The 15,195-nt window shown below is 32.1% G+C and overlaps 2 protein-coding genes across 3 annotated transcripts; one reads left to right on the forward strand and one right to left on the reverse strand.

Annotated features, from left to right (window-relative positions):
• Nucleotides 1-285: 285 nt before the first annotated feature.
• Nucleotides 286-4,542, forward strand: LOC123915876 (ubiquitin carboxyl-terminal hydrolase 27-like). 2 transcript variants are annotated; one of them, XM_045967149.1, is made up of 10 exons: nucleotides 286-598; nucleotides 679-799; nucleotides 1,417-1,517; nucleotides 1,607-1,837; nucleotides 2,678-2,746; nucleotides 2,846-2,974; nucleotides 3,117-3,254; nucleotides 3,360-3,422; nucleotides 3,611-3,946; nucleotides 4,052-4,541. In XM_045967149.1, the coding sequence occupies exons 2-10, from the start codon at nucleotides 763-765 to the stop codon at nucleotides 4,310-4,312; spliced, it is 1,365 nt and encodes a 454-aa protein (XP_045823105.1). In that variant the 5' UTR covers nucleotides 286-598; nucleotides 679-762; the 3' UTR covers nucleotides 4,313-4,541. The 2 variants fall into 2 exon arrangements, with proteins under 2 accessions (XP_045823105.1, XP_045823104.1); XM_045967148.1 differs by lacking the exon at nucleotides 286-598 and having other exon boundaries at nucleotides 677-799; nucleotides 3,611-4,542.
• A 3,117-nt stretch (nucleotides 4,543-7,659) lies between these two features.
• On the reverse strand, nucleotides 7,660-14,637 carry LOC123913731 (AMSH-like ubiquitin thioesterase 1). The gene is made up of 14 exons (XM_045964566.1): nucleotides 14,299-14,637; nucleotides 13,548-13,612; nucleotides 13,313-13,388; nucleotides 13,037-13,216; nucleotides 12,803-12,897; nucleotides 12,499-12,604; nucleotides 12,342-12,388; nucleotides 11,732-12,092; nucleotides 11,456-11,545; nucleotides 10,982-11,044; nucleotides 10,820-10,894; nucleotides 9,452-9,514; nucleotides 8,849-8,901; nucleotides 7,660-8,139 (listed from the first exon to the last, which is right to left on the reverse strand). Exons 1-14 carry the CDS (start codon nucleotides 14,413-14,415, stop codon nucleotides 7,965-7,967), a joined length of 1,566 nt encoding a protein of 521 aa, XP_045820522.1. The 5' UTR covers nucleotides 14,416-14,637; the 3' UTR covers nucleotides 7,660-7,964.
• Nucleotides 14,638-15,195: the final 558 nt, after the last annotated feature.

Here is a 15,195-nt window from a genome sequence, read left to right on the forward strand (position 1 = left end):
TTAAATATTAATTAAATATATATTTTTTATATCATTTCATACTTATAAAGTTATAAGTTAATTTAACCATTAATTTATCAAATACTACAAACTTAATCAGTTAGCTTATCAAATACTATAAAGTTATAAGTTAATTTAACCATTAATTTAACCATTTCATTCTTTATAAATTCATCCGCTATAAACTCATTTATATTATTTTTTTACTGAATATGGTTTCGGTGGCAAAGTCCGGGGGATTCCCTCTTTCTATCTTTCCAAAATCATCTGTTCCAAACAGACCGTAAAAGCACAATGCACACGACGAAGTAGTGAAAACCTGAACTCAAAATCAGGGTTCCCCCGCCAAGCAAAATATGGATATGAAGAAGACGGTAACTCTAAATTGACACTATCCTCTACAATTCGCTTAGCACTTCCTACCATTGCAACCATTGCTGTTATCACAATAGCTTTCAAAGAAATCAAATCATCCAAACGAATTATTAGCTTCTCAGGTTTTGATTCCCGGCTTTTCATTACCGATTCCGAGAAACCGATTTTGATTCCCGGTTTGCAAAATCTCGCAAATAATTGTTTCCTCAACGTCGTTTTGCAGGTTCACTTTATCGCCGCCATAGATTCATTCATTTTTTCTTGATTTTTCAATTGTGTGTTGATGTGTTCTTTTTTTTGCAGGCTCTTGCTAGTTGTGTTTGCTTTCAGAGTTTTCTTGACAATGTTATTGCTGAATATGAGACTGATGAACAACTCGTTGAAAATATGCCTCTTATATCTTCTCTGGCTTCATTATTACAAGGTTGTGACTTACTTGTGCATTGAGATAATTGTGATCAATATATGTTATGTCGAGTTTACCGAGTTGGATCAATTTTCTGATTTGGTTTTATTATTAAGCTCATGTTTGGATAAATAACCAGTTATAGCATAGGTGCTTATGTATAAGCTATTTCAACAAGGAAAGATAAAATAAACTCAAACTGTTTTCATAAGCTATTTTGGAGAGCTTATGGAGATAAGCTGAACACAACTTATGGAAATGTCATAAGTCGTTTCGGTAAGTTCTCCCAAATAGTCTCACAAGTCACAAGTGCATATGTCACTAGATAAGCTCAAATATGCAAATAGACTCTTAGTCAAAATCATTTATTGACTATCAATTTGGTTGTGTCAGTTAATGGTTAGAAAGTAGTTTGAAGTTGTTTTTGCTTTTCAATTTTCTGTTCTCCCGTTCTAAATGGGCATGTATGTAACTTGATTTGTGTACATTTTACTTTCTTTTGGTTGAGATCAATGAAATCTGATTCTCTCATTTTTCTCTAAAAGTTTACTACTTGATATTTGTATCAAGCACGGGTGAATCACTTTTATATTCTCTTATAAATTGTAATAGTGTAATGTTATCTGTGTGTGCAGAGCTGAGCTCAGTTAGTACCGAAAAGGTTATATTGAGTCCGACAAAGTTGATGCATGCTATGTCCAGCTACATTCCAGATTTTGATCTGACGAGCCAGCAGGTAGAGTTATGCTTCTTTTGTCATTTAGCTTGGTGTTTTAGTTCTCTTTCTGCATTGTGCTTAGTTTGTTTGATTGTTGGTTTTTATAGGATGCTGCTGAAGCGTTTGTTCACCTAATGTCCTCTTTGAGAGAAGAATCTGGAGGTTGTTATGCTCCAAAGATAAGTTCTTTAGCAGACATTTTTGCTTCTAATAATAGAATTCTTACTCCAATACAGACGGAGTGGCAAAGTGAGCCAGAAAGATGGCAGCGCCTCTTCCTTGGACCCTTTGATGGGATTCTTAATAGCAGCTTAACTTGTCAAAGCTGTTCGTCCCAGGTACAGGAGAATTTCCTCAGTGCAATCTATTGAATCTAACGAACTTTTCCTTGTTAGTTAAAAATGCAGATATACTCCCTGGTTCTTGTTTGTAATTAAAGACTGCCTTCATAAAAAAAAACTATGCGCTCAATTATGCATCTCGCACTGACATGCATTATGTTTGAAATCATTCTATAACTGGCTATCAGGAGGACTATTGTTCAGTTTGATGTTTTTATTGACGTATTTTGGTTTCTACTGTTGCATTTGGAAGTAAAAAGTTGTAGGGTAAAATTACAGTCACTTGCTAAAACATCTTGGTAGAATTAAGGTTAGTAATTTGAAAATGGCTAGCAATTATTATAAATATAGGAATCTGGCTATAGGATTAGGATGGCATGACTTTGGTTTCTGAATCTGAGGAAAAATGTCTAATTTGATTTTGTTTTATGATAGATTTAATAATGATAATGGTACAAAGTATAAATCCTAAGGTCACAACATTAGTTGACATGATGACAAGACGTATTGTTGCCTGCAGGATACTAAAATGACTAAATTCATCTCACATAAATACTCCAAACATGCAAACCAAGTTACTAATACCCCATAGTATGTTTTTTGGTTGGTCCATGTCCGTGGTCTGTGTGAGGCATGCAACATCTATGTTAATAGCTTTTCTTTTATCATGACAGGCTGCTGATTTCACAATTTCTTAATAGCAATTTTGTTTTATATAATTATTTATTCTGGTTTTTAATGATAATATCTTTCTTTATTTTTAATTTGATTCTGATAATGTTTCCTTTATCAGTATATTTTTAATATCTTTTAACTTTATATTTGTTCATTTTGCAGATCTCAAATAAATTTGAAAGTTTTGATTGTTTGCCTCTTTCACCCGTGCTTAGTAATAGTTACACTATAGTAAGTTTTAAAATTAATGTCACTTATATTGAAAGTTTCACTATGATGGTTGATGTGCCACATGCCTACTGTAACTCTATTAATTTTGAGTGGTTGCAGAGAGTTGGTTGTACACTTGTGGATTGCCTGAAGCAGTTCATTGTAGCTGAACACATTGAAAACTACCACTGCAGCCACTGTTGGCATAATGCTGCAATCAAGTATCTTACCTTGATGGAAGGAAACAAGGTTATCCCCGTGTCATTCTTCTATTTATTTATTTAGATATAAATGAAGATAGCTGAGGGGTATGCAGATGTTCGTTGCTGACTCTACCAATTGACTGTTCTTGATGTTGCCAAGTTGTGAATTTTTTGCCCTTGTTACTCAGGTAGAACTCGGAAAACTTAAGAGATGTTCTGATGAAGAATTCTGTGAGTGCCGAAAAACTTATAATCTTGAAAATCTACCATGGTTAAATAGGTTTTCACGTGCTTTGAAGCAGCTAAGTATTGCTCGAAGTCCAAGGGTATGTCTAATTTGTGTTATCTGGCATCTCTAATTTTCGCATGTATAGCTGTTCTTTTGTTGTTCAATCTCTGAACTACTGAAACATTTAATTGTCTGGTGACAGATTTTATGCATCCAGCTGAAAAGAGTTCACATGAATAATTTTGGAGAATCATTTAAACTACAGGTAATTTCTAATGTATTGAATCTTCCATTCTTTTACGGCTTCATTTTAAATGGGTTATATAAACTTGACTAATATTTTAGACCTGCATAAATTTTGTATGATTTTTCTTTTTTTTAATAACAGAGTAGTATATTAATTTTCATTGAGTTTTGCTGAATTACTTTTTTGTCTTGATGATGGTGATGCAGGGCCATATTTCTTTTCCATTGACTTTGGACGTGTCCTCATTCATGACAACTAGACCAGGAGTAAATATACAGAAAGAAGATGTACAAAGTCTGCCATTAAATCCGCAGTATAACAGAATAAACTCTTTGCCAAACCATAGCAACCTGCATTCTGAGATAAGAACGATCAGATTCAGTGGCATTTATGGAGAATCGAAAGAGCAGATCGATGCAGATGCTCTTATTGATGATGTAGTTATCTCCTCTACTAGTAGACAGGCACTTCTTAATGAATTTCCCTGTTCTAGCTCTTCAGAAAACACTCACTCAAACACACAGTCGCAATCCATTGACACGGTTGGTCAAAATTTTCTGTATATATGCATTCATTTTACATTGAACCATGAAATCCTGTATATCCTTGCATTCTTTTTGAGTTCTTACATATTGTGGTTTATACAGGTGGATGCTTCTTGTAATTCAGATTCTCAAGATACATGTTTGTATCAACTTGTTTCTGTTGTGGAACATTTTGGAAGAGCAGGAGGAGGGCATTACACTGTTTACAGATGTGTGAGATCGGAGTCCTCAGATGTCTCTGGTGATCAACATTCAATGAGCTGGTTTTGTGTTTCAGATTCTCAAGTGCGTTCTGTTTCAGTGGAAGATGTTCTTTCTGCCGAGGCTAGCTTGCTTTTCTATGAGAGAATACCAAATAGCTAAAAAAATTTGAAATTTCGTCGTTGTTTTAGGAAGTTGGTTAAGGAAATGCATTGAATTTATTTTTTTGAAACAAAAAATGTATTGATTTATATAGTTCCTAGTTAGGGATTGTACACAAATGTAAGGAAATTGTTCAAATTTTGATACCTTAAATTGAAAAGAGAAGGAAAAAGTTATTTCTGTAGTTAGCCATTAAAAAAAAAAATCTCTGCAGTTGATATTTGATCCTCACCCTGCTTAACTGTTCATGAAGGGAAAACTTATGGTCTATATCAAACTTGTTTGTTATGATGGATCTAAATATCAAGAATATTATTTTCGATTTAGATGCCAATTTTGTGTTGATAATTTTTATATTTTATTTTTTTTACAAAGTTTATTTTTCATTAGTTATTCTTTCCAAGTCTGGTGTTATTTTATCATAAGTACTAGGTACAAACCCGTGCGTACGCACGGGACGCGTCTTCGCCGCGTTATATTGCGTCGGGGCGTTAGGTCGTAAGGGGTCTTCGGTGCGTTGCACGCGCCTTCGGCGCGTTAAAAAGTTGGTTTCAACGAAATTAATTTTATAAATAGAAAGAATTAGTTGATTTAAATTGTTGTGTTATAATTAATTGACACAACGATCAATTTAATTACTTTATTAAAAAGCGTATCACTGAAACAAAAATTCAAAATATTGTTGCTTTACTGATAAATATGATCATTTTAAATTTTTTTAATAGTTGAAATTGTTAATTTCTTTATCGTTAAACATGAAGGAGAATGGGTGCGATGTGTTTTTTTATAAGCAAGAAGGAGTGCGATGTTACCAATTTTGTTTCTTCTTGTTGCAAGAGAGAGGAGTGAGACTTTAACCGCAACAACTCACATCATGTGATAAATTTTAATCTTATAATAAAAAGTCATATTTTAACTATATATGTCATCATAATTCAATTCTAGTTTATAATAATACATTTATATATATGTGAAAAACTTATGTAGATTAATAAACTTAAACTACTCAAAAAGTTAATAAATTTATAATTTAATCAGAGTACAAAATTTAATATGTAAATAATTATGGAGAATGTTAACTTGTGCCCTTAAGGCACATGTTAAGAAAGCAAAAATAGAAATTATTAAATGCTAATTTGTGCATTTTGACTTTTGAAGCATTAAATTTCTTGTATCATTAAATGATGAATTTCTATTTTGGTATATCTTAACATGTGCCCTAAGGGCACATGTTAACAAGACCCAATAATTATAGTAGTAAAAATATTATTCATATTAACTTAAATAGATCGGCCTAGTAGATTAAAAGATTTTAATGGCCTGCAACCTGACCTATTTAACTAAATAGACTTATAAAAATATCTTGGCCTGAGTCTATGCTAGGCCATAGCCCCTGTAGGTATATCGAGGGCTTATATTAATTACGACATCGACATATTGCCAAATTTCTTTTTATATTATCAAATAACTTTTTATAAAATAATTATTTCTTTTTATATTATTAACTTATGTGTATATTCGTTTTTTTTTAAAATTGTTTTATCAAGAACAAATTTTCTGTGTATGATAAATATTTTAAATTTTTTAATAGTTAAAATTGTTAATTTATTTATCGTTAAGCATGAATGAGAAAGAGTGCACTGTGTTTTTTTTAAGCAAGAAGGAGTGTGATGTTATCAGTTTTGTTTCTTCCTGTTGCAGGAGAGAGGAGTAGTAGCTACTGCAAAAGTGTTTTAGAGTGAGACTTTAACCGCAACAACTCACATCATGTGAGAAATTTTAATCTTATCATAAAAGTCATATTTTTACTATATATGTCATCATATTTCAATTCTAGTTTATAAAAATACATTTATATATGTGAAAAACATATGTAGATTAATAAACTTAAGCTACTGGAAAAGTTAATAAATTTATAATTTAATCAGAGTACAAATTTTAATATATAAATAATTATAGTAGTAAAATATTATTCATATTAACTTAAATAGGTCGGTCTAGTAGGTTAAATGTTTTTTTAATGGACTGCAACCTGATCTATTTAACTAAATAGACTTATAAAAATATCTTGGCATGAGGCTATGCTAAGCCATAGGCCCATGTAAGTATATTGAGAGCTTATATTAATTACGACATCGACATATTGCCAAATTTCTTTTTATATTATCAAATAACTTTTTATAAAATAATTCTTTCTTTTATATTATTAACTTATGTGTATATTCGTTTTTTTTAAATTGTTTTATCAAGAATAAATTTTATGTGTATGATAAATATTTTAAATTTTTTTAATAGTTAAAATTGTTAATTTATTTATCGTTAAACATGAAGGAGAAGGAGTGCCCTGTGTTTTTTTTAAGCAAGAAGGAGTGCAATGTTATGAATTTTGTTTCTTCCTATTGAAGGAGAAAGGAGTAGTAGCTATTGCAAAAGTGTTTTAGAGTGAGACTTTAACCGCAACAACTCACATCATGTGATAAATTTTAATCTTATCATAAACGTCATATTTTTACTATGTCATCATATTTCAATTCTAGTTTATAAAAATACATTTATATATGTAAAAAACTTATGTAGATTAATAAACTTAAGCGACTGAAAAAGTTAATAAATTTATAACTTAATCAAAGTACAAATTTTAATATATAAATAATTATAGTAATAAAAATATTATTCATATTAACTTAAATAGGTCTGCCTAGTAGGCTAAAATACTTTTTTAATGACCTGCCGCCTGATCTATTTAACTAAATAGACTTATAAAAATATATTGGTCTGAGCTATGCTAAGCCATAGGCCCATGTAAGTATATTGAGAGCTTATATTAATTACGACATCGACATATTGCCAAATTTCTTTTTATATCATCAAATAACTTTTTATAAAATAATTCTTTCTTTTTATGATATTAACTTATGTGTATATTCATTTTTTTTTTTAAAATTGTGTTATCAAGAACAAATTTTTTGTGTATGATAAATATTTTAAATTTTTTTAATAGTTAAAATTGTTAATTTCTTTATCGTTAAGCATGAAGGAGAAGGAGTGCAATGTGTTTTTTTTAAGCAAGAAGGAGTGCGATGTTATCAGTTTTGTTTCTTCCTGTTGCAGGAGAGAGAAGGAGTAGTAGCAGGGGGCAGATTGAGAAATTACCTTATATCTTAGTCGGTTTGATCAGCTCATCAAACTGGTTTGAAAATTATTTTAATTTTAATGAAGAGAGTAAAATATCTCTGAAGTATAAATATCTGAGTTAATTGTGTTTAGTGAGAATCACACTGAATATTTAGGGGAACTTGAGTTTCTTTTATGATATATATGATATGATACTCACCACAAGGCAATAATAACAATGATCACAAGAAGGATTTCACCAAATCTCCTGGATGCAATACAGATCAGAACAATGGCAAAAATGCCATTGGTGAATAGTTACAAAATAAGTAGAGCTGTAGAAGCCAAGAATAAACAAACAGTCCATGAGCAACGTTTCTTCTTTTACAATTACAGCCACAATTACAGCCGACATGATCTAAATTATGATGTCTATGGCTGGATAAATGGTAAAACTTATATATCTTAGAAAGTATGGTAATATGAACAATTCAATGACTAGATTTTTACCCATCCAGAGACAAAAAAAACACTTTTATTATCGAAGATCAATGACATCAAATTTTAGATCTGGGTTCAAGAAAACATCTGTACATGTATCATAAATGGGACCACCACCTGGAGGCTGATCGTGTGGATGAAAGCCACGTTGCTGGCATTGTCTAATGACCGACATGCCACCGGGAGTTGTCAGCCGAAAAATACCATGGGTTCTGGTACATGTAAATAGAAACAAGTTATTCCAAAATAGACAATCTTTAAGCACCAGAATTCAGAACATTATTTATGTGTATCTATGAATGTTCTAGCCAATTTCTTTTTAGAGGGGCGAGAATTGTAGTAAAAGTGCTAATGTAGAAGAACAAATAGGTGAGCCATTTATAGTAATGTTTTTATACTCATTTTGTATGCCCTTTCATAGTGAACGTTTTAGAGAGTTCATTTCTGAACAAGGGTCGTATTGAAAGATTAGAGAATTAGCATAGAATCAGAGTTCTATAAACATGTCTATATGGGTTACAGTTATTCTATAGAGGATTCTCTACTTGTTTGCCTAGGTTTAACATATCTTTTATTGTGCTTCCTACATTATTAGCCGTCAATTTCCTTCTTTTCTTTTTGCTACATGAAAGTACAGGATGAGGGTAGACTCTCGCCATTCATACGCTAACTACAACAAGCCATCGGCCTTTTTAAAGTGAGATTACATATCACCTGGCAATGAGGAGTCCTAGGATTCAAACAAATGTGATTATTATTATGAATAAAATATCAACTGGCTAGTATAAATAGCCACTACCGAATAGTTTAAAGCAGTCTCGTTTGATAGTTCATGAAATTTACTCTCACTAACTTATATATGGTATGAATATGCTTTCTTTTCTAATTCTCTATGAAGACATATTCGAGAATTGATGTTACCTTGAACTGTCTGTTGGTGCCATGACTATTGCAACAGCTTCTGGCAGCATAATCTATAGAGACAAGAATTCACATGGGATTAAAAGTCAAATGCAAAGAAATGCCAAAACTAATCAGCTTGATACTGACAGGCCTCAAGTGCATCATACATAGCCTCATCTTTAACAGAAATGATAGAAGAAACAAATTTTTAACAAAATCACCAAATTTCTAAGAGATCGATCATAAAGCAAGGTACACTGAAGAAATGGAATTTCAGATATAGTTTAAACTTCTACATTGTATATTAAACTCTCAAATAAGTGTTTGACAAATAAATGAAGATTGAAAACTGAATCTAGGATGACTAGTTGTTGGTCATTAAATTGTAAAACAGAGCTAGAAATTTGGTCTATGAATAACACATCCAGCAGTAGATATTCTCTAGTCTTCTACCATTTGCTCATGCTCATAACCAACAGCACAAAAAATACATCTCAAAGTCTAAGGCAAACGACATCAATGAATAACCAATAGCACAAAAAATACATCTCAAAGTCTAAGGCAAACAACATCAATGAATAACAATCTCAGCTAAAATTTAATAACCTCTCTTGAACTCACCTGATATGAGTAATGGGTGTGTACATCAATTGATGACATGAAACAAGATTGTGTAGGGTGTGTCTGGCAATTCAGAATTATATACGTCAGTATTGCAGCATGAACATGGGAAGAATAACATATTAAAAATAATAAATTTTGATATGATACTAATGAACAGAGGAATGCTAACAAGTAAAACACACTTTAATTTTCTTTTCAACACCATTTACTATTACGTGAAATCTTGTGGGCCGCACTAAGTAGCATGGACCCACTCCTTAACAATGACGTCCACATGCAATATTACCCAATAACTGGATGTTGGAAAGAGTCTATTGCTAATATTAAATAGTGACAAAACAAACAGTTTGAAAGTTTGGCAATAGAAAGAAATAAAATCAAAACCCCAATTTGTACCCTCAAAACACAAATGCCACAGAAGTTCAGGCTGATCCATTTAAGCAAACAACTTTAAAGCCACCACGGGAAGGTTGTGACCAATGTGCAAAAGGTTCGTCACACATGATTTAACATTCCTAAACCGAAACTCTCCATTGTTGCTCTCACAGAAATGATCCACAAGTACTAACCAGGAATGGCTCTCTGTGTCACAACTCACAATCACTTGAACTGCCATAGCATATCCTTTTAAGGATAGCTCTCAAATAACTAATTGTTTTGACTTTTTCTTTTTCTTTTCTTTCCAGCCGTCATGATTAAATTCTACCAAACTCCTCTTTCTTTTCAAATTTCATTTTCCTTACATTTCTCGGATGCAGGAGCTTATATATAACGATTCATAAACATTCTCCGTCCAATATACTCCTAGTGTATTATCTCAGTCAACTTTGAAACACAGTTCACTATTTATTAAAATCACTCCAGGTTCATTTTGTTTATAGCTTATACCTTTTCTACAAGAGCCTGCTTTTCCATAATTGCAAAAATTAACATAGACGTTTGTTGGCAAGAGGGCTTTGCAACGGAATGAAATTTGTTCGAAAGAAATCTCAGAGATGTAGTGCAAAGGCTTGTGACAGATATAGAATGATGTGTATGACCTATAAATGGATTTGCTTCCTTTAAAGTAAGTTTTCACTTTAGATGGTAATGTAAGAAATATCAATCATTAATGAGAAAGTCAACCGTTGATAACATCCGTGATTTAATATGCATGCACACATGTACTACCAACAGTTAATTTTCTCATCAACGTTTGAGATATCTTACCTTCGCTCTTTAAAGAGGATTACTCACTTTATAGGAGGCAAATCCCTACGAATATGGTACAAAATAGATAATTTATCTGGACAAATAGCATCAAATGGTTTAAAAAAACTCAAAAAGCTATAACCAGTTCCCACAGACAGAAAACTGAAAACTCACATGGATCCACCCAAGGGGAAAAAGAGATCGCTTATCCTGGGCTTCAAATATTTCCTCTTCATTTGTAGCTTGACACTGCTCAAGAAGTAAAGAAATGTAACATTTTTAGAGCAAATAATCATAATAAATATATCGCTCAAGTTATAATGAATGAGTTCTTACAGAACTTGATGTTGCCTCTTGCTTTGGGATTATTAGAGCTGTAATATAAAATTTTCTGTTTTTCTGCATATCAGTTGAATTTCAAAGAGAACAATCAATATCTCACAGTTGAAGTATGCACTAGGACTGGGAGAGATAGATCCAAGGATAAAACACATCAGTGACAACTTTAAAACCTAGCATGTAAAAACACCGGAAACATAGCAAGCTCGTGCATGAAAACACAAATGATCAAAGAGAGGAAGTCCAAAAAAATGCAGCTATGGACATGAAACCAAATATTCAAATGTCTTTTTTATTGTAGCAATTCCAGCAATGGGTTAACTTTTGTTTTTAAGCTAAGTAAATATGCAAACATCCGAAAAAAAATAATATGAACAGAAAATTCTACATTTGATGCATAAATTAATTTTAGCATTCCAACTTGTCTTACACCTATTCTTGCTGAAGACAAAAAATGTGAAGTACACTTACAAGCGAGCCTGCGAGGATACCACAAGTCTCTAAATTTTTGTTAGTGTTAGACTTGGCAAGCTTCATAAAACTCCCCATCATTGCAGTTGACTGCAAACAGAAACAATTATCAGGAAAAGAGGGAATCGTGTCATACCAACAATTAAATTTTGAGAATGGAAAGTATGTAAGAAAACTAACTGAATACTCAAAATGAACTGAGCTATTCCTAACAGAAGTGAACCTAAAAGAAGCTTGCATTAAAAGTTAATGATAAAAAGCTTTTTGGACTCTCACAATGTGTAATTGAAGAGGAGACTCGCCACGGACAAAACTATCTGACGATGGAGTCTCTGTCTTACATACTGCCTCGTCAACATGAGGTGATACTGTAGGCATTAAATCATGTACTTCAGCAAGTACAGGTGGAGGAGAAGGCTGTCTGATAACTTTTATAGGAGCAGAGTCTTCTGTTTCTTCAAAAGAGATAAGCGAAGGAGTTTCATCGACATGTTGGACCTGACAGTCCTCGCTCTGGGTATGAATAGATTCTAAATCGGATCCATTGTGTTCTGAAATGCTATTTTCTTTTTTATTCAGAGATCCATCTTCCAAGGATTGCTGAAGGCTGTTTTTTTGAAGCAAGGATTGGTGAAGGCTGTATAGAGAATCCAACAGGAGAGATGCAGTTACTATATATAAATAAATAGATAAACCAGCTCAAAGGTGCATAATGTAGTACCTCAAAATTTTAGCAGTAAATAATTTTTTACAATTCTTCAAATGAGGTACAATTATTGAGAAGTTGGGATGAGATGAACATCACTTTTTTTTATTTAAAATGACTAAAAGGCCAACAAAAGAAAATAGTTGTAAATAAATAAATAAAATTAAAATAAGCCACAACCTTGGAATTTCAACCGGAGACAGATCTATGATAGTTGGATACCTCACCTACATCCAAAGAGAACGTACAGTCAGGAGGATGATCTTTTAAAGTCATTGAAAGATACAACTAAACACATTCTAGGGTCAAATAAAGATAGAACTAAACACTGTCATACCCCTTTATCACAAGTAGGAGGTTGCCACTGCCCTTTAAGCCCATTTGGACCTAGAATAGAATGTCTGGAGAGAGTTTCTTCCTTTGGGGGTAGGAAAGTTAGAGATCTACAATAAGAAAGATAGTAAAAGGGTTATCAAGCAAAGAAGTCACGTGGCAGTATCTACTTCCATAAGAAGAGAAGCTTCGTATCATCGTATGACAAGTGGAAAATAACCAAACTTATTAGCAGACCAAGTGAATTAATTTATGCAGAATTGACCAACATAAGAAGGCCATTCATATCTGACAAGTCCAATACTTACAGTCTTTTCATATTATCTTCCACAGGCCTTACATAAGGAAACTGTTGGGCCCTTGATCCTTGGTAGACAAACTCTCCTGCAGTTTGACCGACTGCCTGGTCATGTATAAAATAACATATGAATACAATTCATACAAAACTTCTTCAGGGGAAGTAGAGAGCACGTAAATAGTAAAAAATATGTTCCACTAAAAGAACAGATATACATCAGATTAATTTGTCTAATAAATTTTACCTTTATTTGATTGTAACTAGTCATGGTTTGTTTTTTCACAGGAGAAATATCAGTTGAATAATTTGAACGAAAATTTTCCCGCCCGTTGTGTTGGTATGGTTTCCTGCTGTTAAGCTCATTGATCTTCTGTTGTGCCAGTGGTTTCAACTTCTCCAGTTCAATCACAGAATTTAACAATTTCTATAGTGATAGCAAGAAAGAACCTAGACATCAGATTACAACCAAGAATGTGCAACATGTTATCATTTGATTTGGGGAAGAGAATAGAAAGTTAACCTTTCTTAATAATTCTTTCTTGCTCTGTGGAGATGTTCTATAATCTCGGTGGCGTGGTATTGTCTCAGAGACCAAACTAACACCAACCAAGAGGAAAAAACCTCAGTTTAGTTTGAATTTGATGACAAAGATATGAAATATAACAAATTCCACCTATTTTAAACAAACAAACAAACTACAGACAGTACAGAGTATTATGAATCAAATAACAATACCAGCTATCTTGTTGTATTACCTACAAAATCTCATGAGCATGACATATAGATCAACAATATTTTTCTCTGCACGAAAGATATCAGCCTGCAATATCAAATTCAACATTTGAATATAAGAAACCTCACAAAGCAAGTAATGAGAATTTTCGTTGTTTAAAATGGAAATATTACCACATTAATATTTCCATATATAAAAAATTAAATTACAATCAATTCAGGAGCGAGAATCAACATATGAAACGTCAGTACATGCAACTAGTAGTATAATAAGAAGAAGAACAAAACATGTTCAATTAAGACTGAATCATTACTTACCTGATGCTACAGAAAATACTATAACATGACTGTATACTACTAGCAAAGCCGAATACGACAACATGAAAACTATATATATAGTGAAATCTGTGCACATTGGAAATCATGTGTCCAAATAACGCAACTGTTTTTCTTATCGGTAGCATATTTAAGAGCTAACCTACTATAAAGCTTCTAAGTTCAAAACCATAAATAAGAAGGTACTGTAAAATGTTTGAATAATATTATCAATTTCTAAAACTAATGTGAAGTTTGATTAATACTACAACCTAACACTGTCACTTACACTATACAAATTCAAATGCAACAGTTAATTTCATGATTTATGAGTATTCAAAATTGCAATATATAAGTCAACAATTCATACAAAGCTAAATAAACTATTTATGAAAAAGAACCCTAAAAATTGTCGGTGGATTGAATTGAATTGAAAATTTGAAATATATATATATATACCTGTTTGAGGATATTATCAGCGATTCTGTAATAGATACGAAGTGAAAATCGATTATCAACATCGAGTTTCTGAGTTCTTGCAGCGATGTTGATCGTATCCGAAGAACACGTCATCATCTTTTTCTTTTTTTTTTCTTGTTGTGAAATTATGAATATGATGATGATGATGATGTGAGTTTCGGTTTGGAAGCAACACCGCCACGGCACTGGAGATGAAGTTCTCCGATTCGTTGTCGTCAATGGCGGCTTCGGCACACAGTTGTTGTTGTTGAGATCAGAAGAAGGTTTCGTGGCATTTTGGTTTTTTGTGAGGGTAAATATGGCAACACAGTGTTATTAATGTCTAATTTTCTTTCATATATAGGTTGGTCGTTGGTGAGGTAGTTACATCACCAAGGTAATTAATCCATCGTGGTTAAATTAAATCTCCCTAAATATTCGTGGTTAATTTCGAGAATAGATTCTCTCGGTTACACTTACACAATAGTAGAATTTCAGGCTCTGTTTGACTATATTTTATTTACTTTATTTTTTGAATTTTTTGAAGGAGAAATATGATCAAATATAATTTTCTATTTTTTTATTTCTTTTAAAGAGAGTTAAAAAAATAGAAAATAAGTATTATCAAACGGGACCTTAGTCATTGATTTGTGATGAGAAAGAAAAAAAAAGGAGATAAAAAAGAATTAAAAGTTAGAGATGGAGAAAATCGAGAAAATTAAGGAAAATAAAATTAAGAAAATATATACGCATTAATTTCTAACGGTATTTTTTTATTTTTTTTTTGAAGAAGTTCATTTAATACTTTAAAATAAAATAGTCAAGTGACTTGGAACTAAAGAACTTCAAAGTCAAAATATTTTTCTTTTTTCAATTTAAAAAAAAATTAGCAAAAGA

This window comes from Trifolium pratense, linkage group LG3, assembly GCF_020283565.1.
Source record: "Trifolium pratense cultivar HEN17-A07 linkage group LG3, ARS_RC_1.1, whole genome shotgun sequence".
Classification (NCBI taxonomy): Eukaryota; Viridiplantae; Streptophyta; class Magnoliopsida; order Fabales; family Fabaceae; genus Trifolium; species Trifolium pratense.